Source organism: Calypte anna, chromosome 5A (assembly GCF_003957555.1).
Source record: "Calypte anna isolate BGI_N300 chromosome 5A, bCalAnn1_v1.p, whole genome shotgun sequence".
Classification (NCBI taxonomy): domain Eukaryota; kingdom Metazoa; phylum Chordata; class Aves; order Apodiformes; family Trochilidae; genus Calypte; species Calypte anna.
In genome coordinates, this window is record NC_044251.1 from 20,223,080 (window position 1) to 20,250,242 (window position 27,163).

At 44.0% G+C, this 27,163-nt stretch overlaps 1 protein-coding gene across 7 annotated transcripts; it reads right to left on the reverse strand.

The window, feature by feature from the left end:
- Positions 1-1,912: 1,912 nt before the first annotated feature.
- On the reverse strand, positions 1,913-27,159 carry AREL1 (apoptosis resistant E3 ubiquitin protein ligase 1). Of its 7 annotated transcripts, none has more exons than XM_030451590.1 (20): positions 27,037-27,159; positions 22,540-22,799; positions 21,359-21,418; positions 20,500-20,726; positions 18,632-18,869; positions 17,502-17,671; positions 17,243-17,423; positions 16,289-16,536; positions 13,149-13,226; positions 12,079-12,220; positions 11,552-11,673; positions 9,735-9,810; positions 9,251-9,360; positions 8,614-8,793; positions 8,338-8,463; positions 6,808-6,937; positions 6,663-6,721; positions 6,383-6,472; positions 5,234-5,409; positions 1,913-5,067 (listed from the first exon to the last, which is right to left on the reverse strand). In XM_030451590.1, the coding sequence occupies exons 3-20, from the start codon at positions 21,372-21,374 to the stop codon at positions 4,965-4,967; spliced, it is 2,472 nt and encodes an 823-aa protein (XP_030307450.1). In that variant the 5' UTR covers positions 21,375-21,418; positions 22,540-22,799; positions 27,037-27,159; the 3' UTR covers positions 1,913-4,964. The 7 variants fall into 7 exon arrangements, with proteins under 7 accessions (XP_030307450.1, XP_030307452.1, XP_030307451.1 ...); XM_030451592.1 differs by lacking the exon at positions 27,037-27,159 and adding an exon at positions 26,741-26,794; XM_030451591.1 differs by lacking the exon at positions 27,037-27,159 and adding an exon at positions 26,203-26,282.
- Positions 27,160-27,163: the final 4 nt, after the last annotated feature.

Here is a 27,163-nt window from a genome sequence, read left to right on the forward strand (position 1 = left end):
GTCATTCAGACACAGGATGGTAGCAGAATGGCCAAAATCATATAAAAAATAGTAATTCATTAGTGGAACCAGGAGTTACAGTCTGGTTCAACTGACAAACTCACCTATACCACTATGAAAGAAAGAAGAAATCTACTTCAAGCATAATTTCCCCATTTAGTCATTTTAGTCATATCTGAAGAAATTCCTTCTCCGTATTTCTACAGTTGAGACAAGCAGAAAGCTGGACAAAGAACTGAATGGACAGAAGTCCAGTTTCCCAAGCAGCACATGTGATGTCAAGTGGCCATGTATGGAATCAAGTACTCTAAGATATAAGGCAACTCCTTGCTATTGCTGGAGACACAAGCTGAGACATGTAGGATTCCAGCATGAAGTGCATAGGCATGATTTCTCTCCCAGCCCCAAGTCCATGCCAGATGCCAGGATAAATGAAGACTGTGGAGTCAGCAACAGGTCACTGTCAGCATTCTCTCTCCAAAATAAGAAACTGGTGATCAGAACAGACAAGGTGGGCAGCCAGATAATATCATCCATCCAGCAAAGGGAAGCAAAAACTTTATAATCTGCTTCATGCTGAAGTAATCCAGCATGCTAAGATCTCCTTCACACCTAAACAGATGGAGTTTCTGAAACTTAGCTCCCTTCTCACAGGTAACACTGGTCATGGCTTGTAAAGACATGTCCACATGGTTTGCTGTGTATTATTTTGTTTATGCCAGGTTTGCAGTCACCCACCTTTCGGTGCCCTCACCTCAACTCCAGCAGCTCTAGACTCATAACCTCTGCAGGGGACACAGGATTCAGTTTCCAGATTCTTCAAAATGCTCACCACTGCTTTATTAACCTCTGTCTTCTTAAAGTCCAGCATAACACAACTTAGTTCCCACAAGGAGTTTCTAAACAATGCATGGCCCAGCACAATGCAACAGAGGAAATCCAAGACACACATGCACTGCTCACTCCCTTCTTATCTGGTGCTCATGGCTGGAAAGCCAGATTCAAGGTCAGATCCTGGTTTCACAACATGTGAGAACATCTGCATGGTTAAGAGTGGAATGCATGCAGCCAGCCAATGCTATGCTAGCTGAAGGTGGGCTAAATGTACAGCCCAGGAAACAGTGTTTTCATCCTTCTACAGGCAGCAATGCTAATGAACAAAGAATCATGTTGCAGAATCTTACCAAGTATTAAAGTTATTATTTCAATCCTGAGACTACAAAAAAAAAAAAAAAAAAAAAAAAAAAAGTCAAAGGAAAACCAGTGATAAATAGATTTCCATCAGAGCTGGGAACACCTCAAGCTAAGATAATCACAGAAATTGGATATTGCCCCTGAAGGCAACAAGCTGTCAGCTTACTAATTATTCCACTGCTTGTTAGCAGACCCTTGCAGGTACATTGTTTCCACCCTACAATCTTAGAAGTACCTTGTACAACTTAAAAAAAGATGCAAAGGACTCAAATGGTCCCTCTTCTCCTGGCTTCATCTAACCCTCCCAACAGTACAGTGAAGCACAAGCAGTACAAATACACTCAAAGTGTCAGGTAAACTCAATACATCTCAATACACATTGAGATGAAAAAACTAATTGCACCAACTGCATTATTAATTTACATTAAGTCCTTAAGATACTTCCTGGCATTACCAACTGCTTCACCCCATTTTACATCCTACTGCAGAGAGGCACCACAGCAGCCTGCAAGCCCCACCCCAGAATTATGCCTCATCCCTGAAGCTCATGGGTGCAGACATCCCGAAAGGTTTCAGGTAGAAAACCATCCTCTCTCTTCCCTGTAGCAGACCTCATCGAGAGAGCTGAAGACCTGGAGAGGCCCCTCACCCATGGACAGCACTAACCAGTTTGATTCCCACTGTACAGGCCCAAAACAACGCTGAGAAGGCAGCATTTTTAAAATATTTTATTTATTATACAAACTATTTACAAAATCAGCTACCACATCCACAGGCTTCCAAATTTTGGCTGAACTGTGCCAGAAATTCACCAGAGGGAACTAGGATTTGACCTGTATCATCCACAGCTCTTGGTTTCTAAAGGCATGCAACATGGCCCATGGGTGCCGGCTGAAACCAGGCCCTCTGCAGCTAAAAGCAGCTTCAAGAAGCACGGAACCTGTCTGAGATGACACCAGGATCCTGAAGATTTCTACAGAAGGGCCTCTGTTAAGAGGAAATAAATAAAGGGTAAAAAGAAAAGTAACTAGCTTCTGCCAGAAGTAACATACAGTGTAGGTGACCAAAGCACATCCCCATTGCCAGTGGTAAGGGCAGCATAAAAAGTGACTGCATTGGGGAAGTGTATAAAGCTAGAGAAAAGTTTAGAAACATTGTGATGGATCTCTGGAATACAGAACCACCTAGGAGCCTGCAGAAGCAACAGAGATGGTTTTAGTTGACTAAGAGCACCCATCACAATTCTGACTGCACTTGTGTTAAGAAGGAAGTCCTTGGCATCTGCAGGACTGCTGGGAAGCATGGGGTGCTGGCTGCAATGCAATGACAACTGTTTAGGAGCTTTTTCCAGCATAGAATGACTGCCCAATGTCCAGCTACTTTTTCCTCAGAATAAAAAAGTCTAGCTCAAGAGAAGGGAGAAGATTCCTGAGGAAGATGTCACTAGCAGAATTGACCCATAGCTACAAACCTGGAAACATCCTCACCAGGTGAAACTGCAAGACAAGGCTGCAATTTGGGAACAGCACCAAGCTACACCTCCTGACAAACAGGAGTTAAGCCAAGCACCACCAGCTCCTCTTTGGGTCTCTAGAGAAAGCAGCAAAGTTGTGGCATGGAGAATACAGCAGCTGTAACTTTACTGACCAAGGAAGCCATTAGCCATGTAAATAAAATGGTACCAGACTCTCCACCCAAAGGAAGTTGGTCTTCACCTTGCAAATGGAGCCTTCACTTAAAAAGGGAGAACAGCCATTACTGAATTGATCTGTCTGGCAACTCTCAAGCTGGCAGCCTCCCAGCACCTTGGTGCCAGGAAAGCAGTGAATTCACAAGGCAAAGAAATCCCCCTGAGTAGTCTCAAGGCTCAGCTGGCTGCTTTTTGGCACCAAAATGGCTTATATTTTTCTGTATAGAAGTAACACATTCAGTCCAAGAATGGCTAAGATGCTGCCTTAAAAACATTTTCTAGGTGTAGAATGTTTCCCCCAAACTCCCAGCCAATTCAACTAAGCTACACTGGAAAAGTACACAGTTATCTTAAAATATCCATACTGTGCAGAAGTCTGCCCAGATCATCCTGAGGACAGCAGAAAGGGGCTGAAGATGATGTGACATTTTATCTAATATGTTCTAAAATTAGCTCAGGGGTACCAGTCTAAGACTCCATCCTGGAAGAAATCCAGCTAAAGCTTACATTGCATGTAGTAGCAGTGCAGGTTTCTCAGACTCCTGCATGCCTCTAACTCCTGACCTGAACTGAGGGACTGTTGTGAGCTTAAAGATCTTGAATTTTTCTTCACTGAAGAAGTAATCAATATTCCCAAATTCCACTGCCCTTCACTTCCCTAGGAAGGGCTGACTGCTCTGCCAGCAACAACGCACCCCAATTGTAAGCTTACTTCTCATGCTGGTCTGCCCACTCATCACAAGCCAGACAATGGTTAGTGCAGGCTGTCAAGTGAAGTTGAGTGAACTTCACTTAAGTTTGAAGTTCTAGTTAATATTTTGTGCTGGAAAGCCAGCAGCACTGAATGGAAAAGGAGGAAAGGAGAGCTGAAGAAAGAAGCTAAAAAGATTGCAAGGACAGAAAGCCAGCTGCTCTCCAGGCACCCCAGCACCCCTTTGGAAACTCCACCTGAAATGCAGCAGAGAAAGAGAAGCCTCAGGCTGCTGCATGATAGAGGTAGAAGCCAAGACCCTGTGGAATGCCAAGCTGGAGACACCATGTTCTGCTCAGTATCATCAACCCAACAACAAACACAAGCCCAATGCACACTGTAGCTGCTCACTGGCCTGTCACTGTTACTGCATTACATACCCTGAAGGTGAATGTGATAGGCATTGGTGCTCAGCATTGAGGGATCACACTCATGCCCATGCTTTTCTCTCCTGAGGAAGCGAAAAGAAGGTAAGGGTGTGGGACAGCTTCCTGTGCAACATCAACTGTCAGAAACACTAATTGGAAGAGAAACTCCTCTTCCAGTTCACTTGCAGAGGCTCATTACCAGCCTCTGATGGAGAAGGATACTTCTGTTGCTGGACCCTGATGGAGGTAGTACAGGATCACTGTCAGGGCCAGCACTTGTGCTCCAGTGAGACTGTTCTCCCCTTTGGGTTACTCCCTCAAAGGATATTGCCCATTTTTGCAGAGGATACTGCACAGGCAACAGCAGCATCCAGAGCAAGATGAAGAAGGAGAACCAAAAACCCTTCTGGGTCAGGTGTTAAAAAGACAGACAATCCTATACTCCTCATGAGTCACGGAGTTAGAGGAGCTTTTGGGGAGCATCATTGGAGGATTTGAGCCAAGACATGAAAAGTTACACCAAGGCTTGCCATGAACCAGGCTTCCAGCAGAGCTCCATGCTGGTCTTCCCTTTTCTTCCCAGAGAGCTACAATAAAGGCAGCTCAGCGGATCCCCTGCACCTCATTGTAACTTCTGCTTATGAACTTCTTTTTCTCACAGAAGGGTGGGTGTACAGGGTGCAGGGAAATCAAGTGCAGTATCTCAATGAATGCATCACAGTCCTTTTGTTGTTTCATACTGAACCAGAGGGAGAATGAGGGAAAGGGAAAAGATGAGCTCTTTATGACGTATCTGGGATACAGAAAGGCCACGTGACATCTTCTGATTGACAAATTCCTTTACATGGAGTTTGCTCTATCTCCATTGCCTATCTGAAGGGAAGGAGAATAAGCAGAAGACTGAACCTGGGTTATGCCAACGAAGAGCCAGGAAGTTAAGTGGTCTCCTGGAAAGGGGAAATCACAGCATGCCAAAGCCCTCACAACCCTCGCTGATAGCTAGTTGCAGCATCTTGTGCACTTCTTCATAGGAGTCATAAGTAGGGAGGCACAGCTGGTTAAAACTGTAAAACAACAGAAAAATTCAATTTAAGACTAGGTCTGAGAGAGGACCATCACCATCAGCAACTTGTGGATGGGTTGACATGAGTATCACACCCATTACATGTTACAGCTGGTGTCATTCCCAAAAGCACAATGCAGAAAGTCCTACCATCCCAGGATACTTGCCAAGTGTGGGCTGTTGGCAAAGTACTGTGAGTTGGAGCTGCAATAATCTGGAAAGATGGACAGAGTGCAGCAAATCCTCCTGGGGGCAGCTGGGAGGAACCAGTTGTGAACTGCAAGAGCCTGGCCAGCTCTTCCTGGGTGAAACTGGAGACCACGGTCCAAAACCACCTCATGACCTGTTCAGAACAGGAAAGGTAAATCCAGGTCAGTTAAGCAAATCAAGTGAGCATATAAGCAAGTTGCAAGAACACCAGTCAACTGCCCTCAAAAAAAGTACTCTATGAATCCATTAACAGTCAGAAGTTTTTTCTTTTTCAGGGGTAACACAGAGATAAGTATTACATAGATTCTTCTTATCAGTTAAGAGATATCCCATGCTATTACCTCCCACCAGTCCTTTTCCTCAAAGCAGAAAGGCTTCTGCTCTCCCCAGAGATTTTATTTTTAGAAATGCCTCCACAGACAATGAAGTATGGTTACAATGCAGAAGCTCATTAGCTTCTTGCTCTATACTAATATTTTGATTTTTCATATCCTCTGGTAGGAAGGTGGAACCATCCCAGTGTTTAATGCCACAAGCTTGTACTCCCAATTTCTTTATTTCGTGTGTTTCAGCAGCTTCCATTATTTTTCAAAATGAAGTTGATACCATTCCCAATGGGAAAGACAGGAAGGAATAGGAACAATTACAGGGTACAGATTTAGGCTACTACATTGGTAGTCTTTACCACAGCATTGAATTCCAAACACTTCACATGGGCTGCAATCATTATCTTCAAGCATCTTTTAGTGATAAATATATCACAATGAACATCTTTGGTAGCAATAATTCCCAATTCCTCCTTATTTCCTGCTGAGTTGCTCTTAATTAGTGTTTTGTTGGATCTTCTTAAAAATATCACTGCTGATGATTTTTACCTGCTGGTAACTGATAAAGCATCATTTCTAGTCAGCCATACCGAAGACTCTCTCTAGGGGGAAACATTATTTCATAATGTGTGCATCCTATTCCTGACCCTCAAATCTTTCAGTTTTTCCTTCTGGAAGCCAAATTTCCAACCAAGAAATCTGTTCCCAGTTTAAGTTATCTTCTGCTGTAGTTGAGATAACTGGTTTCAGCAAGGAGGAGGGAGAAACCCTTCCAATTACCTTCTCACGGAAGTGCCAAGATCCTCCTACCACTACAGCATGTGCCTTGAAGTCACAGACACTGATATCTCCAGTACCACACATAAGCAACTGAAAGGCAAGAGACTCCAGTCAGAAAATCAGGAGCCAAGGAAACAAGCCAACAGCTACTGTGCAAACTAAAAACATTTTAAAGTTTAGAGAAGAAACATTTTGGCTTTTATCCAGATCCAGAAAGCACTTCACTTGCCAAGCAGGAGAGGAAGTTAAGGGCAGAGGTGCTTATGGAGGCAGTGCATACCTCAAGCTCATTCTCATCAAAAATAGCCAGAAGGTTCTCAGGAACAAGCTCATTAAGACCTGGAAGAAAAAAAGAGAGAAGAGCAGCAAGTGCTGTCTCCTGGGACATAAAGGCAGCATGGAGCACTGAGCAGATAGCAAGTTACCTTTCAGGAAGTGATCCACCTCCTCTCTAACCTGACTGGCCAGCCTGTACTGTGCAAGCAGATTCAGATACAAGATTTTGTTCTCATTGGTCACTGGTACTTGAGACCCTCCTGTCACCAGTTCCACCACCTGAGAACAGAAGAACACTTGATATGACTGTGATGAGCAGCATTCCCCAAACCTGAACTCTCACACAGAATAAACTCAGGCAAGCAGCTATTGCCCAGAGTAAGCTCAGTTTTCTGAGGCACAGAACAGAGTTACAGAATCACAGAATGGTAGGGTCTGGAAGGGACCTGTGGAGATCACCTAGTCCAATCCCACTGCTGAAGTAGGTTCACTTAGAGCAGGTTGCACAGAATTGCATCCAGGTGGGTTTTGGATATCACTAGAGAAGGATACTTCAAAACCTGTTCCACTGCCCTTTCATCCTCAAAATGAAGAAGTTTTTCATCATGCTAAATGAGGCTTCCTGTGTTATAGGTTGTGCTCGTTGCCACTTGTCCAGTCACTGGGCACCACTAAGAAGAGCCTGGCCACATCCTCCTGATATCCACCCTTCAGATATTTGTAAGCATTAATAAGATCCCCTCTCAGTGTTCTCCCAGCTAAACAAACCCAGGTCTCTCAGCCTTTCCTTGTAAGAGGAATGTTTCAGCCCCCTAATCATCTCTGTAAGCCCTTTGTTGGACTCTCTCCAGTAGTTGTCTTTCTTGAACTGGAGAACCCAGAACTGGACACAGTACTCCAGATGTAGCCTAACTAGGGCAGAGTAGAGGGGAAGGATAACCTCCCTTGACCTGATGGCCATGCTCTTCCTAATGCACCCAGAGTGCCATTGGCCTTCTTGGCCACAAGGTCACATTGCTGGCTCATGGTTAACTTGTCTGCAGGACTTCCAGGTCCTTGTCTGCAGAGCTGCTTTCTACCAGGTCAATTCCTAACCTGTACTGGTCCATGGGGTTATTCCTCCACAGGTGCAGGACCCTACACTTTCCTTTGTTGAACTTCATGAGGTTCCTCTCTGCCCAGTGCTCCAGCCTGTCCAGGTCCCACTGAATGGCAGCACAGCCTTCTGGTGTGTCAGCCACTCCTCTCAGTTTGGTATCCTCAGCAAGTCTGCTGAGCATACACCCGTTGCTTCACTCACATCATTGATGAATTTGTTGAACAGGACAGGAACCCAGTATTGACTCCTGAGGTGCACCATTAGCTACAGGCTTCCAACTGGACTCCAAACCACTGATCACAACCCTTTCAGCTCTGCCATCCAGAAAGTTCTCAATCCACTTCAATGTCCACTCATCTTACCTACACATCCTAGGCTTCCCTGTGAGGATGCTATGGGATACCGTGCCAAAAGCCTTGACAAGTCAATGTAGAAAACATCCACAGCTCTCCCTTCATCTACTCGGGTACAGTCACGCCATCACAGAAAGCTATCAAATCAGTCAAGCATGAGTTCTCAGCCTCCTCTTCTACAGGCAGAAGGGGTTAAAATGTCACACCTTCAGGAACTTCTCCCTCACCTTCTCCAGCTGTCCAGTTTTGCTATACTTCTCTTCAGCAAAGACCAGATCCATCTCGCTCACATCATTGTTCAGTATGAAACAAACTTTGGATTTATAGAATTCTGGGTCATCCGTTTCAAAATACTGTGTGAAAAAAAAAGAAGTCAGGGACATGGAAGGAAGAAAAAAGAAAACACACATGGTTAACAAGGACTCTGGGTCTGCTTCTACAGTCCCAATGTTCAACCTCACCACAAACCAATATAAACTTCAGATAAGACTGGGAAGGTTTACCTTGTAATGCATACGAAGTCCTATTATCTGAGCCAGGAAGGATCGAGTGAAACGAGCTCGAACCAGCTGTTTGTAAGCACCTCCCAGAGATGATTCATAAAGACACTTTCCCACGAGGCGGCCTGCAAATTCATACAGTTTGAGTCGTAAATATGTGGGACGGCCTGGATTTGGATGCACCTGAAAAGAGGAAGCAAAATGAAATATCCAAGTACCAGATGAGAGTAGCACAAATAGCAAGTCGAGTCACTGCATGTCTCAGGCTGTCCCAAGAGCTTTAGGACAATATCCTCAAAGCCAAGCAATAGCACTAAAATGCTAATCTCTCTCTGTATGAGAGCAGAAATGGATTCTGAAACATTCAAACTGGATAAAACCTCTAGACACTCTGATGCCACCTCCTCTTGCCCAGATACCCAGCCTTCCCTCTGACTGTCTACCCTCTGTTGATCCAGCCAGTTTTTTAACACTTCAGTGGGCTAAGAACATTAAGTAAAACCTTGAGAAAAGCACTGGAAGGGACTGTGAAGGCAAACTAAAGAATGGCTAGGGATGCACATCACCTTATGAATTTAGCAGCAGCCTTATTTAACCAGCAGCATGTCAAAGCACACAATTCTGTGCATTCAGGACTCACCAAGGCCTGGTTGGTATCACTGAAGCGGGTGAAGAGTTGACTGGTGGTATCAAATAATGCCTTACAAATGAGCTCAAACCATTCTCTGCGTGGACCTCCCCAGTCCAGAGCTACAAGATAGAACAAGCTTGGTCATCCACGGGTCATCAGTTCAAGAGAGTTTCATGCACACTGCTCAGTATTACCTAACATGAGAGCTCAATACACTGAACAGCTCCATAGCAAAAAAGCAGTGGACAGGGACTACATATCTCTAGGTTCTGCTCCCAAATCTAGTCCTAATAATTTTTATTTGGGCCAAACAGAATACAAAACAGAATAGCATGAGCAGATTAATTTCCTAACATCTATGAGAAAGTGAAATGGCCGGAAAGCCACAAAAGAAAGCCACCTACTGCAAGAAACCAGAATTTCAGACTAAAACTACTCCACCATAATTCCTTTCATTTTCTCTTCAATTATATTAATTCACAGGATAACTCACCTTCTTCATCCTGAAAAATCACTTCAAAGTTTTTGCTCCAGTCAGAAACAGAAAAATTTCGTGTTGCTTTAAAAGACTGAAAAAAAAAAAAAAAAAAGAAAGAAAATAGCAGCACCCATTACTGCTTGGTACCCCATAAACAATATGCAATCCTGCACATGTGGATGGGCAATTTAAGCAACACAAAAGCCAAGATACAGTCTAGTACTCTAAAATATAAAACTGAGAATTAGGAACTCCTAAGGTCTAATTCTTTTTTATCCAAAGTCATAGAAGTCAATTCCTTATTTTCTATTATAAGACACATTATCCACATAAATACAGCTCATCTTAAAACCAGTGTGAGGTCTTAGTACAGCATAGATGTATCCCTCTGAAGGCTGCAGTACAGTATTGTTTCAAGTATTAAAACGCCTGTGGGAAGGAGAAATTTCTGTAAAGTACTGTCAGCCCACGAGTTAGATTTTAAAAAGGAACATTCCAGAAAGCAAATAAGAAATTATGCTTGATGGGTTCGCTGAGTTCATACCTAAAGAAAGTCACGATGTAAAAAAGTAACAAAAGTAACAACACATTTCAAGTGCCTAGAACTTCTGTATCCCAATTCTGAATTCCAATTAAAGAATATTAAAAAAAGCTACACAGCAGTCCTCAGTCATATGATAGCATTTGCTTAGCTTCAAATAGGTTAGAGCACCACACTGGTCACAACTTCTGAGCTGAACACATTGGTCACGTTTATTGTGCCTGTCAACATCAGACACTAAAACTTAGATTTATTATTATGGCACCCAATTTATTATGTCTTACTAGGCTGTAACACCAGTGGTCATGATAGAACAGGAACTTCCAAAATAGCAGAAAAAACAGTCATGTAAATACTGGTTAGAAGTAAAGTCATTTTGTGTAGCAAGCTATTAACTGAAACAAAATCTCATAAACACTGCAAGCTCATATGTGTGGAAAATATTCCAAAATACAGATTTTCTGAGTGTAAATCAAGGAAAACGCCAGGCCTTCCTGCTTTCCCCAGAAATGTTCTTTTCCAGCTTTACAACATTACTGTTGTGAGACATATGTGGAAAAAACAAATCAGGGTAACTATCTGCCCTGAGTTCACAGTACTTAGAATGTCAGCTAAGAACTGTATTATAGTCTTAAATTCTATTTCAGAAACACAGCAGCACAGGTCACAGTCAGTGAAGACTTAATGCAAGGACTCTACAGAAGATTTTATCATCACACTGAACTGCTACAGAAGCCTGTCAATGGAAAAGTTTCATGCACACAGCTCAGCAAGACCTGACTTGACAGCTTATCTCACTGAATAGCTCTGCACCAGAATAATAGTATATAAAGACTAAGGAGCTTCTAGGTTCTGTTTCCAGAATCTGGTCCAGGTAGACAGTCTCTCTCTGGGCCTCAGGTTCCAATGTAAAGTCAGGATAAAATAGCACCAGAAGATTTCCTGCTCTAACAGACTATGAATGCATTTATCCTAGACATCTCTCAGATTTTTATTTAATCTGAGTTCCTTAAAAATTTTTCAGAGGTAAAGTTTCCCAATTACTTACGAAATTTATCTGATCCTACTGTCTGTAGAGAAGGAACACAACATCCCACACAATACCAAACCTCAACACAGAAGAGCTACCTTGAGATTATGACTCTTTTTCCCATCTCAAGCTTTAAAAGAAGACTAGTAATTTTTAACACAGTTGCCCTACAACATCCAAGTTCAGATCCCTTTAGGCACAGAGCAGAAGAAAAATGGTGGAGGAAGCACTGGGCTTAAGCAAAGTGACCTGCACACTCACCGACTCCAGCAGACAGTGGCGGCTGACCTTCAGAGTGACCTTTGAATGAGGTCTTTTCATATGCACCTGACGCAGCTCCCGCTGAAAGAAGTTCACTTTGTCCTGGAAGGTCTCTGAGCCCCCTGAGAACAGTGACAGTTTCAGTCAGGTTTGAGCTGTCAACAGCTCCAACATCCAGAAAGCATTCCTAAAGCTAACTGCACGGGTCAGCTTTGCAGCCCAAGGATGAGTTTATCACGGCAAACTTTGGAAACAGAACTCTAAAGTCAGTTTGCAGTTTCTCTTGCTGAAATTCAGATACTCAGAGGTGCACTTTCAAAGAGCCTTTGAGAAAAGCCAGACTGAAAAGGAACAGCTGACATGATGAAACAGATTAACTGGAAGATCCAACAAAAACAGAACATGAGACTAGGAATCAGAATCCTCAACAGAGGTCATTCAGTGCTGACAACCTTCATTCCCAAGGGAAACTAGCAGACTCCAGTGCTAACTGCCTGACTACAGTACCCACCTCACCACCCCTTTACCTATGTTTTTATGCAGAGAGCGAATGAAAGTGGCTGCCAAGATGTTCCTCTCCTTGCAGCTGAGCTCCACAGGGGGTTGGATCCCATCATCTACCACCAGAGTCAGTAATTTATGCACAGGGTCAGGACCAAGGTATGAAAACTAGCAGCAAAAAGATGCAAGAAAGGGTAAACCACCATGCAGAAGGCACAGCACATTCAGTAGAAAGAGTAACACCACTTGCATTCTCAGACTTTCTCTGCTCACCCATGCAGAGGCAGTTAACAGGAACACTATTTCAAGCATCCAGACTCGCTAGGAGGCTACTAGCTAGGAGGCTAATATATAATAATACAGATAAATGCCAGCTACACACCATTCTCCACATAAGTGAACCTACAGGTTCTAGCCCTTGCAGGTCAACTGGAAAGGCAAGGAATTAATGGCCAACTGAAAAACAGCAACTTTCAGTATACACAATTAGACAGAAGATTGAGATGCTCAGGGTGTAACTTGTTTACCAAACACAGCTGCTCACATCTGAGCCAGTTACCTGGAGTCCCACTTCAATTTAATGGAGAGTAGTAAACTCCAGGGTGCATATCACTGCATCCTTGGTTTACAATCCAGAGCTTGCAACAGGCCAGATGAATCCAGCTGGAAATCACCAGCCCTTCTCCAATAACCAGGAAAAGGAAGCCTGTGGATACGGGTGCCCACAGGCAAGAGAGCCCAGGGGCTAGCCTAGGCTAGGGGCTTACATGGACACAATTACAGTATTTTACAGTAAATTTACAGTATTTTAGCACGGTTATGATGAAAAAAAAAGCAAGACATGCAAAAGAAGTCAGGATCTTTGTCTAAGATTTGGACAAAATGCTGGAAGGAGTGATACAACTGGCTGCTGTTCATCAATATCAGCAGAATTTAGACACTGAGAGGGAATTCTGAAGTCTGAATTTTACACAACAAAATGTTGCTTTGTGGGTGGCAGCCCTTCTTCTCTCTAAGAGCAAAATCAGACTCATTCACAGGAAGCAGAAGCTAACAATGTGAAGGTGCAGTGACAGCTACACAGAATGAGGCTCACCTTAGTGCCGGGACACACTCTAAAGGTGAAAAGGCGCCATGGAATGATCTTCAGGTAGAATTCTTTCACGGAGAATTGCTGAGTAACCACAAGGAAAAGAAAATTTTAGTGGCAAGGCACAAGACAGATCCAAAAGGCCAGACTTACCTTCAACCCCAGGGACACTTTTCTGCAGCATTTGGTGACATCTTCATCTGGTAAAACGCATAAAAATCTTAAAAGCTGTACAGGACTGTAAGCAGCTTATCGGTAAGGCTTTGCTGCATGCATTTAAGAGGCATGTGGGATACCAGCATGACACAGGTTACAGCAGTAAGCTGTTGTGTTCAGTACAGCTTCACCAGTCTAACTGGCAGGTAATGTTCAGCTCACTTGAGAGACTGAAATGAAAACAAGATTGTAAACCAAAAGGTTTTGGAAAGTCAAACTGCCTAACACAACTATTGCCACTACTCCCTAATCTTCACAACTACTTCAAAGAACTTTTAAAAAGCAGTTGCAATTGCCAAATCCAGGAGATTTGCAGAAATTTCTTATTTGCATATTTCTGCCAGCTGTGGAACATTCTGGAGAGCAAGTTAAGATGAAATTTTAGTATCCTCAGACAAAATGCAATACCATTTCCTGCACAAGCCTGTTCTAGCTACAATGACTGGAAAAAACGACAAGCAGCATTTCTCCAGAAACAAAGCAAATATGGACAGCAATTCCCTAAAGAAATAACATGCTAGTAAATTATCTACTATATAGGGCAGATGCTCTAGGTATACAGAGAGAGATGCAGGGGTACAACTACACAAGCAGCAGAACTGTATTAATAACTTTGGCACCTAAAGGGATCCTGTAACAGTATCCACCTCTGGTGATCTTTTCCAGGCAATGCAACATCTAAGAGTACAAAAGTCCAGAATGATGCACTCATTCTCAAAGTCAGAACCTAGATCTATGTGCAGCAGAGATTTAACTTCTCTAACAACACCCTCCCATCCTACAACTGTTTCACAGACCATTTTCTTTCTTTGTCAGGAAAACAATTTCTTGATAAGTCTTTGCTATTTATCACTGAATTTTTCAGAATGCATTTGGATCAGTAGATTAAATCACAGAATTATGGAAGAGACCATGTTAGAAGGGACCTCAAAGATGACTTGGTCCAACCTTTGCTGGCAAAAGCACTGTCTAGACAAGATAGCCCAGCATGCTGACCAGCTGAATCTTAGAAGTGTCCTATGCTGGGGAACCCACCACTTCCCTGGGGTGATTATTCCAATGGCTGATTACTCTCACTGTGAAAAATTTCCCTCTTGTGTACAAATGGAATCTTCCCAGAATAAGTTTGTACCCATCACCCTGTACCTTTTCCATGTGACTCCTTGTAAAAAGAGTCTCCCCATCTTCTTTGTAGCCACCCTATAAATTATGGAATATGGTGATGTGTCCCTAAGTCTTCTTTTCTCCAGGCAAAAGAAACCAAACTCTCCCAGCCTTTCCTCATACGGCAGGCTTCCCAGTCCTTTGATAACCTTCATATGTCCTCTATGGACATTCTCCAGCCTGTCCACATCTTTTTTGTAGTGTGGACCTGAAGGGAACACAATATTCCAGATGTGGCCTGACAAGTGCTGAGTAGAGCAGGACAATGACTTCTTTATCTCTGCTGGTGATGCCCTTGTTGATGCAGCCCAGCACATGGATGGCTTTCTTTGCTGCAGCAGCACGCTGCTCACTCATATTGAGCTTGTTGTTCACCAGGACCCACGGGTCCCTTTCCACAGAGCTTCTCCCAAGCTGGGAAATTCCTAGCCTGTGTGTCCCTGAATTACGTTTTACAATTCTTTGTTGAACTTTATAAGGGTCTTGTAAGCCCACTCTTCCAGTTTTTCCAAGTCTTCCTGCAGGGTGGCTCTCCCTTCCCAGATGTCCACTTCCCCACTCAGTCTGGTATAATTGGCAAACTTCATCAGGGTACACTTGATGCCATCATCCAGATCACTTAATAAAGAAAACAAACAGCACTGGGCCCAATATTAATCCCTGGGGGATCCTGCTTGTGACAGGAGCAAAAAGGAGATATTTACTGCTGCCTTCTGGGTGCCACCTGACAGCCAGTTCCCCACCCATTGCACAGACCTCTTCTTTAGACTGTAATGCATCAGCTTCTCCAGGAGGAGGCTGTGGGGAGCCACATCAAATGCCTCGGAGAAATCCAGGTAGACAATGTCCACCCCTTGTCCCACATCAAAAGAGCTTTGTCATAGACAGTGATCAGGTTTCTCAAGCACAATTTGCCCTTGGTGAATCTGTGCTGGCTTTTCACAATCACATGCTTCCTATGACTTCTGATAGCCGCCAGGAGGTTTCATACCATGACTTTCCCAGAGACTGCAGTAGGACTGACAGGTCTATAATTTCCTGGATCCTCCATTAAGCCCTTCTTGTAGACAGGGGTCACATCAGGCTTCTGCAGTATCTCCTGATCTCCATGACTCCTCAAAGATTACAGAGAGCAGCCTTGCAATGATGTCAGCCAACTGTCTTAACACCCTCGGGTGGATAGTGTCAAAGTGGATTAAAATTTATTAGTAGATTTAGTGGAATTTTCTTTCTAGTTTCTATAAATGGAATAACGACTAGGAATTTCTGTAAACATACTCTTATTATATAGGAATTCTCAGTTTCTCTTGACTTGCTTGAATTCTGTTTCCTTTGCTCATATATTTACCCTTTGTCCTCTGATCATTTTTTCCCTTTTCCCTGAAACATTCAAGAAACAGGACAAAGATAAAATCTGAGAAGTGTTTTCCTCTGAGTTATGATTACAGGTATTGGAAACTAAGAAAGGGAACTGTAGGTCTGACCTGATCAGAGCAAAGCAAAGGCAAGGAGATTACATATTGAATAAACAGTGAGAAAATTCCCAGTAGACTTTGGATCAGACATAGAAAAGCATATGGAGTCCTAAAGCTTCAAGAAGCATTTTAACATTATTCTCCATCATGAGCTCCTAGCCTTAGGCAAACCTTTTGTAACCAAATCTGAGACACCTAAATCTGGAGCTAAAGATTTAGGACACAAGAAAACTCTTCAATTACAGTGTACTTTAAACATGCACTCATGAGTGGTAATTTTGTGATATCTACCTTAGGTGACACATAGCAGTACACTTTTTTAGGTTTCTTCACTTTCTCAGGGGTTTGGTTGTCGGAAGGAAAATCTTCCTCTTCATCCTCAGTTGCAGTAGAAGGACGGCGCTGGGAGGAGCTCAGATGCGTAGGTGGAAGCTGCCACTGAGTGTTGGTGTAACTAGGAGCATCATAAAGGTAGGCTTCAAAGTAAATACTGACACCTGAGGTGGACACATTGCGTTCTACAATGTTCTTTTCATTCTCTGAGGGAAACAGATACAAAAGAACTGTGTAAACCTTAACAGAGACCAGAACCCAAAAGTAAACACTCCGCAAACCATCACCAAACTAGTTACTATCATTTTAAAGAAAAGGCTACACACCCAAAAGAAAACTTGGTCAAGCGAAACTCTGATAAAGAGAACCGAGGAGAGGGACAAAAAGATTTCAGGACAGCAGTTTGTCCATTCTGACTTCAGACAGTGACTGGTTCAAGAAAGAAAGTAAAAAGGCATACAGAATCTGCCTCAGAGCACCAGCCTGAAGGCATAGCCACATAACGGACACATTGCAGACTGGCTCAATCCTGAAGAAACCAGGAATTCTAAAATAGTAAAAAAGCACACAGGTTACATGCAGTGTTCTTCATCCATATACATTAAAACAGAATACATGACTGGCTCACTTATGGCAATAACAATTGCCTGATTTCAGAGGTAGACTTCCTGAGACAGGTGAAAAAACACATTTTCTTTTATCTGCTGGTGGAACAGAGAGTATCAGCCTTCAGAGATCCTCCATGTTAGCGGCAAATTCATCTACCTTAGCATTTTTTAATCAATGGGCATTTTTAGAGCAATTAAGCAAGGCTAGCCCACAGGGAAGCCACATTTAGCTCTGCTACACAAGTGTGCAAAGCATCTTGTAAGAGGAAATCTGGAGAGTATATATGAGTAGCACTTGACTCACCACTTAGAACAATGATGTCAAAATCACCATTGCTTATGGGCTGGTTCTGGTAGGAGATGCAAGCATGGAAACACCCCCGAGAGTGCAAGGTGAGTCGAAAGAAGACTTCGCAAGTCTGCCGATTGGACACCACAGACTTTTCAAACACAACGTCAGAGTTCTCTTCTTCTTGGGGACCCAGCTAAACAGAAAATTAATTAATAAAGAAGGATCTTTAGCTCACCTGAAGTCAAACAGCAAGTGGTGAGGTTGCACTCACCTCATGAATGGAGAGGCTGTAATTGTGCTCATCTATCAGGGATACAGAATTGCTGGTAGGATTGTCATACTCGTCCCTGGGAACTATCTGCAGAGTGTGCTGCTGCCCACAGGTCAGCACCAGAGTGGAGAAATGGCAGACAATTTTGGTTTTGGAAGGAACCACCATCCCTGAAGCAGACAACAACAATTTAGAGTCAAACAGACTACAATCTAAATGTTATGTTATAAAGTTATAACGTTACAAAGAGCAAAGGAAAAGCAACTAGGGGCACAATACACTTGAAAACTGGTCACATGGAAACATAATCTATGTCTCTACATTCAAAAATCAAAGTATTTGAGCAGTGAATGGCATGGTGCACAGGGTTTGCCTTGGGTCAGAAACTTAATACTGGCAAAGCAAACCCAGTTGCCAACACACTAAAGAAAGCTTTTCCATCATTCTAACCTCCAGCCCAAGAAGTTGATCCACCTACATGTTCAAAGCACAAGTCAGCCGACAGCCAAGGAAACCTACATTAGCCTGGAAGGTATCTGAGTTAAATCTGAGCTTCCTCTTTCTGAAAGGGTAACTTAGCAAGCTCTCTATCTATACACAGTACAGTGGAATAGGGGTACTTTCAGTGAACATGTACATGATATATAAAAGAAGCTGACCGAGGTAAAAAATCGAAAGTAGAAGGAAAAAACCAAAACGGACGAAAAGGAAATGTTTTTCAAAAAGCATTTAGTCAAAGGTATCAGCTGCTCCAGGAGCTTAAAGGAACAGAGTAGGGTACCTGAAAGAGGCAAATCATGATAGCACTTAAAAAAAAGGCACTGCCTTACTACTATGTGGATCTTAAAAGTTACTACAAAACAGAGAACATGACAACAGTGGTTAGGGAGTTTAAGCAACACTAATGACTTATGATTTTATAAGGCAGTTTCTATTTTGCTATATACTGGTGGTCACAAGCAAGTTTTAGTCAAGTGTCTGTTGCTGGGACCTACACATGGCAAGAGGAAAATGGTGAAGGGTAACCCTTTCCCTGTCACCTGCCTATTTTAGCTGGAAACATATTTACCTAGCTGCCTCTAATACCATCAAATCTACTTCAAATCAGCAGAGGGCCACTTTGACCTTACCTGGCTGGAACACCTTGTAGTAGGGGCTGTAGGCCACATTCAAGCCATCGAGTTTTACAGTGATTTCATATCTCCCAGCCCTGCGCACAGTGAAGGCCACTTTCACCACATTGGAACTAGGCTCCTGAAGAACTTCCTGGGTTACAGGAATATCAATTGCTAGCTCCACATGGCAGATGTGAACTCGCAGCCCCACAGGCCGGTGAGCAGGGAAGGGTTGCCCATTTTTACAGAATAACTGCATGGGAAATGGAAAAGTCCGAGTCAGCAAAAATATGCAGTGCATAGAAGAAGAGAAAGCAAATTGCTTTAGGGAAACAAGGGCAAGAACCCCAGCTCAGAAAAGTAAAAAAATTAACAGCCATCTCTGTCACACAGGATGTGCTCTCCCAAGCGAACAAGGCACAAGTGGGCATTGAACTGCCTCATTCTCTTCTGTGCTGGGGTTCAAATGACTGCCCTGGAAAGAACATGCCTCTAGGCATTTCTTCTGTGCACTGTTAGTGCAGTATCAGAGCAGAAACCAAGACAATCCACTACTGAAAGGCAAAAAGGCAAAGCCACATCCTTTCAGAGAAACAAGATCCTGTCCATTTGTACAGCTAGGCTCTTGAAAGGCTCTCATCAGTGTGTAATAGAAAACAGTATGCAGAAGATGCTGACCTAAGGAGCTGACAAGAAGCCTCAGCATGAAAGCAACAGCTTAGATAAAATCACAGGCAGCTCAATCACAAAAGTGATCTACTGAACAATGTCATAAGATAACAGCCTGTACTTCCCTACAAGTAAAAAATTACACTTCAAAACCCTATGTGCATGGCTCTTCAAAAGCCAGCAGCTTGTGGGCCAGATTCTACCTGCCCCCTGCAATCAGCCTGCAGTCAGCAAAAGGTAACTAATATCTCCTGTTTCTAAATAAGGGAGGGTGCAGGGCCTGAAGTGGTATGGATCTTGACTGTCAGTGAGAGAAACCAGTAAATGCAAAAGCTGCTCTTTATGAATAAAAGGCTAAGCAGATGGGAGACAAACATGAAGTGAAGAGCATGCTGCAGGAGCTGCCATGAGCAACAGTAAGTTGAAGGGAATAAATTTAAACATCAGGAACAAAACAAGTCCCTTTTCCCTCAGCTCTTTTTAATGCCTGTCCTGGAGTTAGAACTCCTCATTCACCCTAAAGAAGAAGGGTTTTCCTCACCTTCCTAAGAGAGATGGGCACGGCAACCTTGTTAAACATTTCTTCTTATTTTGACACCCTTCTGGCTGGGGAAGGTGGGCACATGAGCCCAACAAAACTTGTTCCAACTTTCTCCATGTACCTCCAAACTCTGTGTTCAGGCTCCTCACCCACCTTGTTTGTATACCTGTCCCATTCCCCTAGACTTGGCCTTTGGGATTGAAAGGAAACAAGAGTCCTTGGCAGGCTTTTTCAGGTCAAAAAGAATAACACTGGGTTTTCAAGGAAATGGGAGCAGCCATGAAGCTTTACGGTTTTTGGGTTGGTAAAATGCCCACTCCCACACTCCTAACTTCAGCTGCACAAGAAAAATATAGCAGGAAGTTTGCTAAAGGCTGGGATCAGCCCACTCTGTCCCCAGTAAAGGAAGCAGTAAATAGGACAAGCCTGGTCTCCTCCAGTGCTTCAGGGGATTCTAAAGAGAGGGAGGTAAGATTTTAAGGAGGGCAAACCTCAAATATGCACTTACAGAATTCTGCAACAGTCACAAGGGGCAGAAGATAAAAATGGATAGCTTTCCTAATCCTAAATTACATTCAGCTAGACCCCAATAAAAAACATTTGAAGACCCCATCCCTTATATCAGACCTCTGTTCCTGCCCAGAAAGCTGCATGAAAACAAATATTCCCTTACATGCACTCGGAAGGCCATGCTATGGCCCACCTCATAGGGGTCCTTCCAATCCCAGGTGATTTTGCAGGACCGGGGATCCAGGTAGTTGCCTCGCACGTAGTCATAAATAGTTCGGTCCCCTCGGCGTTCCCGGTCCTCATGCTGAAGGAAGCTGACTATGCGTGCGGCAAGCTCAAAGAGGAACTTAATGGTGAAGAAGAAAGCTACCACAGATACTGTGATCCCACCTGCAGCAAGAAGAGAACAGAGGGTGGTTGCAGCAGCATGGCTGAGTCAGGCACCAAAATCCCTTCTGCATCAGCCCAAGATGCTTTTTATTACTGAAATGGTACACAACTGCAAATTAGGAGTTTAAGGCAGAAGCCGGTGTGTGAACATTCATGGTTAGTGTTATGCTACAGGTAAGGTTAGAGAAGAAAAAGTCCCTTAAAACTCTGCAAGCAGAGGAAATTAGTAGAAGTGGTACAGAGTCTCAGGTATGGCTAGTAGACATCCCAACAGAAGCATGGAATTCCCTTGGAATTGCAAATCAGAACTACAGAGATTCCTTTAAGGGAAACAGTCATATAAACACACAACTACTGCACATCACATAAGACTGGATTAAGAAGCATCATGGAAGCAACAACCCTGCACTAGTTCCTGGAGGAAACAGTAAGGGAATGGCTTAGGTCAATGGAATAGGAACAAGAAGAGTGGAGAGGCAAGTCTGCCAGGTGGAGGGCACAGTGCAGGGTGACAGCAACTTCATGTTTGTTAAGTAAACTCTGAACTAACATGAAAGCAGAGGCTTTCAATACACCTTTCTAAGGCCTATAGAGAAGTCAACAAATGCAGCGGTAGCCTTTCCTTCACTTACCAATAATGTAAAACATCAGGTCCCTTCGGTGAGACACACAGCCGAGGATCACAGCTGCATCTAGAACACAAAATAGGCCAAGTCCAGTCCAATACTCTTCCTCACAAACACTGGCCTAAATTTAATTTAATTCCTCAAATACCTGTCAGTCTTCTATCTTGCTCTCCAAGGACATCTCTAAAGTGTTATTACATAAGACTGTGAAATTATTCAAACAGCATAGCATGCTACAGGGAATCGTTCTCCCTCTATCACAGATTCCCATTCAGATTTAGGAATCTATAAGGACAACATATTATCCTCAGGATCCAGTGAGAACAGGCTCTGAGTACTGCAAGGAGCTACTTCCTGCAAGATCACCAACTTCAACAGAAGTGGCTGAAAGCCACTCACTCAAACTCTCACACCTACTTCCTTCTCCAAGTCACACAGTTAACTTTTAGTCTTCCATGAAAGTACATCACAGAACCACCACTGAAATGAACAGAAGCTGACCCTCAACAAGCAACCTTCAAAGAAAAAGCTATGAAATAGAAGGGCTGTGGACAAGACCATTCTAGGGCAGAGATGAATCCATTTCTTTGCCCTGTAACTCTACTACAGAAAGTATAAATTCCACTGGAAAACAGTCCATCTGTATTTTCCCACTCACACGAAGTGGAGCTTCTCTGCTGAAATTCTCTCTGATCAACATACAAGCTAAAACCTTAGTTCTGGACACTGTTAAGATTACAGGAATTTTTAGAGACACCGATCTAGAATGAAGTTCTCACTGAGGGGACTGCTAAACAAACATGTAGTAGAAAGACCACACCCATAATAACAAGATGCTGTTTGGTTGCTAAGGCACAGCTGACAGATGGAACAAGAGCAGCAGCAAGGAATACGTGTGACAATTAGACAAACAATTTGGCATACACTAATGCATACAATATAGCTCGCCATGTCACCATTCAGTTAGTGAGAAGCTACACTGTGCATTCAGGCTGCTTTTTCTTTTTTTAAGCAAACAAAAGAGGAGTTATTCATCAGTCATCTCCACAGCAGCAGCAATGGACATCAGCATGCAGAAAGCGTAAATGAGGTATTTCCCCCAAACAACAGCCATGAATTTCCAGCCCAGCAGATCCCCTTTGCTGGCCTCTACAGATATTACATCCCTCCAGTCAAAGAGCACATACCTTTAAACAAGTGCCCATGTTCTAAAAGCCAAAAGGGAGGTATCCATTCTTCAGCATTCTTCACCTTTGTGCCCAACACTGGGGCAAATGTCAGCAAGAATAGTTCATAGAGAAGATTATCATAGAAGGAGAAACTCTTGCAACTTGCATAACAGAATCACTGCTGAAAGGCGAGGACCTGAGCACAGCAATTTCTTTCTTTTGTGGAAAAGGGTTGTCCTGCAATGCTGCTCCCCGTAGCCTGTTCTTTGCTAGCTTCCCTGGAAAAGAAAAAAAGGAGAGAGAAAAGTTAGTTCTTCTCCATCTAGCAAGTGGAAACACTCAAAAGGTGTAAGATTCACCATATCACCATGTCAGATCCATAGGAGAGGTGCTACAAAGGCGTCGCTGTCAATCAGGTGCTAGGCTGCACCATATCCTCAACTTCCACCTGTCACAAACTTTTCATTGTGTGACCCTCTTAAATGACCAAGTTCAAGATAGAACCAAACACATCCTGCCTCCATCACTTTCATCAGGCTCATGGAATTCATGGAGCAGCTAAGAACCTGCATGCTAGTCATAAGAAGTGCTACGGACCAGCTACCACTTCAAACCTTCACACTCCACAAAATATCACATAGTATTTTCAAACCTATTTTGCCCAGATCTAGAGGGCCATTTATAGTAAAGCCTGAAAATAAAAAATATAAATAAATCTTTGAAAGTATCTTGACCCCAAATCAAACTAGGAAAATATTTTTGCTGCTCTTTTAGGTATTCAGGAAACTGGTATCTTCATAAGGTATTTAAATTTCAGCAGTACTATCCACTAAATTAGTGTTTCCTGTCAGGACTGAGAGTTAAAAATTTAAAAACTAAAAGCAAGGATGGAGGATGCAGCCCACAAAATCCAGGACATATGCCAAAAGAAAAGCCACAGAGCCTACACAGTCAGTATCTACTCATTCAGAACACAGATTATATAAAGAAGTGAAAATGAAATGAACAAGCCCAGGCTCACCACAGCAGCTGTCTGAAAGACAGACACCTTTTTCTGGGGATGTATGTGATGTGCTCCTCCTGCCTATCATACCAATGCTTCAGATGCCAATTCTGCCTTATTGCCCTTTCATCTGACTTCCTCTTTGGATGTCTCTTATTTCCAATCATCCCAATAACCATACAGATCTGGCTGCCTTTGCTAAGCTTTCTAAGGAATATGAAAACCAACAGATAAGCTCTCTGCACTGCAGAAGCAGCCAGACTCTTACTGTCTCTTCCTCCTTCACATCTCCAGGAAAATCCCACTCACTCAGCTATTTTCTTCTTTCCTTTGCTTGAGCAACCAGTGTTGCAGTCCCCAGGGCATAAGTTATCATACCTCTCCTAGATGAAGCTTCAGGTTTCTAACCTCATATCCCTGTGTATTAACAATCACAGACGTAGCAATTTCTTATTTCTTTCACAGTCCATACCCTAGATGTGCTGTAAATGCCTGCTTTAAACTCTGATCAGCTTGGCCTGGTTATGGAAGGGTTATGGCTCCTCCTCACACAGCTGAAAAATTTCAGAGAAACTTAGCAATGCTTGGGATTTGGGAGATCTCCCTCCAGCCTCTCACAGAACCAGTCTCTTCATGGCTCTGAAAAAACATCAACACCAAACTAGCTCTGTGGGTTCATCTACCAAATTCTATTCTTTTCTATTTTCTATTCCTGCCTCTGCCTTTAACTCTTTCCCTTCTGTAATGCATACCACAAGTTTACACAGCCTCCCTCTTGAAAACACAGAAAGACCCATAGCTTCAATTGCAAGGGTTTTTAAGTCAAATGAAGCCCAAATCTATTGATCTGAGTTGCAGAACCTCAGAGGTGAGCTTGCTGGACACAGGGAACTGGTTAACTCCCTCAATCAGCACAGCTTCTTCTCATTTTGTTATCCCTACATAAAACAGTAAACAAGACACCAAGTCAGATGGTGACCAGAGATGAAGTGGCTGTCATACATCAACTTCCCTCTAGCATACACACTGCCAGTAGCTTCAAGAATGCTCTTGCAGCTGGCATGCATTGTTGCAAGTAGCTAGTATCCAAGATATATTGCAACTCACTTTCCAGAATGAAGATCCAAATTACAATAGTTACTGTGCTAAGAACTGCCAGCTAACAATCTGGGAAATTAATTCTGAAAATCAGCAATATAAGCTGCCATCGTAGCTAAGCTGGAAAAAAAAAATGCTGCCTACAGGTCTTGGTGATCCTGATCCAAGGACAAAGCAAGCAATTTTCTCCTGCCATCTGAAGGGAAAACAGGGATTTTGAAAGCTTCACCTTGGTTTGACTGAAAGACAAGCAATGGCATAACTGGGATAGACAGCATGGACTCATAAAACAAATTATATTAGTGCCATTCCTTCCCTCAGGTCAGCAAAGAAAGGGAGGGCAGTACTGGGAATACTATATCACTGCTGCTATGAAGCCAGAGGAAGACAGTGCAAAGGTCCAGAAGGAAGCACAGATAGCTTCACTTACAAAAGAAACTATAACACAGTAAGGGCACATTTACATGACCACAGCTACAAAGCCAGGTGGGAGCATATGATACAGAATTGATTTACTTAAATCTGTTGCGCTTCTTGGGGTTTGTTTTGGTGCAATAATAAATTTAGCTTCCTCTGTACCTTGACGAGTTTCAAAATTAAGAAGAAGGATGGGTTTAAAACCTTCCTACAGGTTGATGCTACCTTATCCAACCAAGACAAGAGAACACTTCATCTCTCTGCAGTACGTTCTCTCACTCCACATGCATAATTGTCTACCAGCCAATGGCACGTGCATCTTATGGAATGCACAAGGTGACAATTCTCATTTGAGTGAAAAGGCAGAGTGTTTCTTTCTCACACTAAGTAAAGCATGCACAAACCAGAAAAAAGGAATGCCCATGGGAACCTAACTTTAAAATTCACTCATGGAAGACTGAAGAGTCAGCGCAAAAGGCACTGAGCAGACTCCAGGATTGGCTGTCAAGGACAAAAGCCACATCAATTGCCAGTGTCTCTACAAAACAGTCATTCTCTCATAAGTACTGGAGTCTGACACAGGCATTTACACGGAAACCAAATAAAATAGCAGCAACAGGAAGAAAAATATGGAAGATATCTGCCAACTGCCTAAGTCTAAAGACTTTTTATTGCAGCTGAAGCACTCCCAGAGCTGTCAGCTCCTGTCACAGTAAGCCAGACACATGAAAATTTTAAGACCAGTCCCATCTTGACACCAGATCTGCTTCCCAAGCCAGAAAAAATATTCAGCCATTTGTCACCCCCTTCCTCCTTATTTCCTTCACCCAAACCACTCAAGAGTCATTTAAGCAGCATCAGGAGAGCTCCACCAACTGTGTTCCCTCACCCAACAATTAAGCCTGGTACAATCACCCAAATGGAAAGCTCAGCCGTTGCTTCCCTGACAAATCAAGCTGTCCTTTCAACTCAATTTTATTCCTCATTGCCAGAGCCCCAGTCACTGAGGCCAATGCATCAGGAAAAAAAATCCTGAGTACCTGCTGCTTTTTCTGCCCAGCACGATAAATAAAAGTTGTATTTGGAAAATAACAACAGCTAAAAGTGCTCACCAATCCCAGAAGCTTGTATGAGAAAGCTAACAATGAGGAGGCTTCTCTCACCTGGCACAGGGCACTAGAAACCAAGTGCCATGGGCTACTGCCAGAACTTGGGAGAAATGTTTCCTTACCTGTGCAGAAAAAGATAAATTGTGTCTGACTACACCATCATGGCTGCAGAAAAGTCAATCTGAAAGAACACGCTCGTTTCCTAGGATTTCAGCTCACATCTGCCGGTGAGATCTACAGCTAACAACTCATTGCTTTCATGACGAAGCTCAGGAGCTGGAGCGCAGCAACGCCAGTGTCACAGCAGCTCCCCCGAACACCCCAACACAGCGAGCTTCAGCCCCCCACAGACTCGCAGCTCCGACCAGCACTGGAAGAAGGGGCGAAGGGCGGTCCCGGTACCGTGGTTCCCCCTCCAGCTCGCACCGGCTTTGGCCGAGCAGCGCCAGCAAACCCCGCGGCCCTTCCACAAGGGCCGCCCGCCCGGCCTATCCGCCCGGCCGTGATACCGACACAGCGGCTGCGCTGGGGAAAAGGCACGGATACACCCAGAGAGAAAGCGGGACGAGCACCGCCAGCCGCTCCCGCTCACCGGGAGCGCCGGCTCCGCCCGCCCCTTCCGCGGCCCTCCCGAGGGCGGGGAGGGACTCCAGGAGACCCCGGCCGAAGCCGCGGCGGGGCGCCCCCCAGCAGAAGCACCCCGGGCCGGCAGCCGGGCCGCCCGCGCTGCTCCCGCTGTCACCCGTGGCCGGACCGAAGCACCGACCCCGTGGGGCCGCCCGAGTGCTGCGGAGCGACCGGGTTGCAGCTCCCTCACCCCGGGACCACCCCGCCCCGCCCGCCCTGCCCTTCTCCCTTGGCCGGGGAGGGGGCGGGCAGCGCCGTTACCGGGGGTTCCGGCGGTGGCCGCGGCGACGGGTCCCTTCCTGCGCGCGACCAGCGCGGGCTCCCGCGGCCCTATGCTACCGGCCGGAAGTGACGCCACTCCCGGGCCTTCCCAGAGGGGCGGGGCGGG

Bases quoted from the DNA above. Each gene is read 5' to 3' on its own strand.
- AREL1 (XM_030451590.1), bottom strand. The intron at 13,227-16,288 runs GTAGATATCACA...GTGGTTACTCAG, and splicing joins ACTGCTATGTGTCACCTAAG to CAATTCTCCGTGAAAGAATT. The intron at 9,811-11,551 runs GTGAGTGTGCAG...TTTTTTTTTCAG, and splicing joins GCCACTGTCTGCTGGAGTCG to TCTTTTAAAGCAACACGAAA.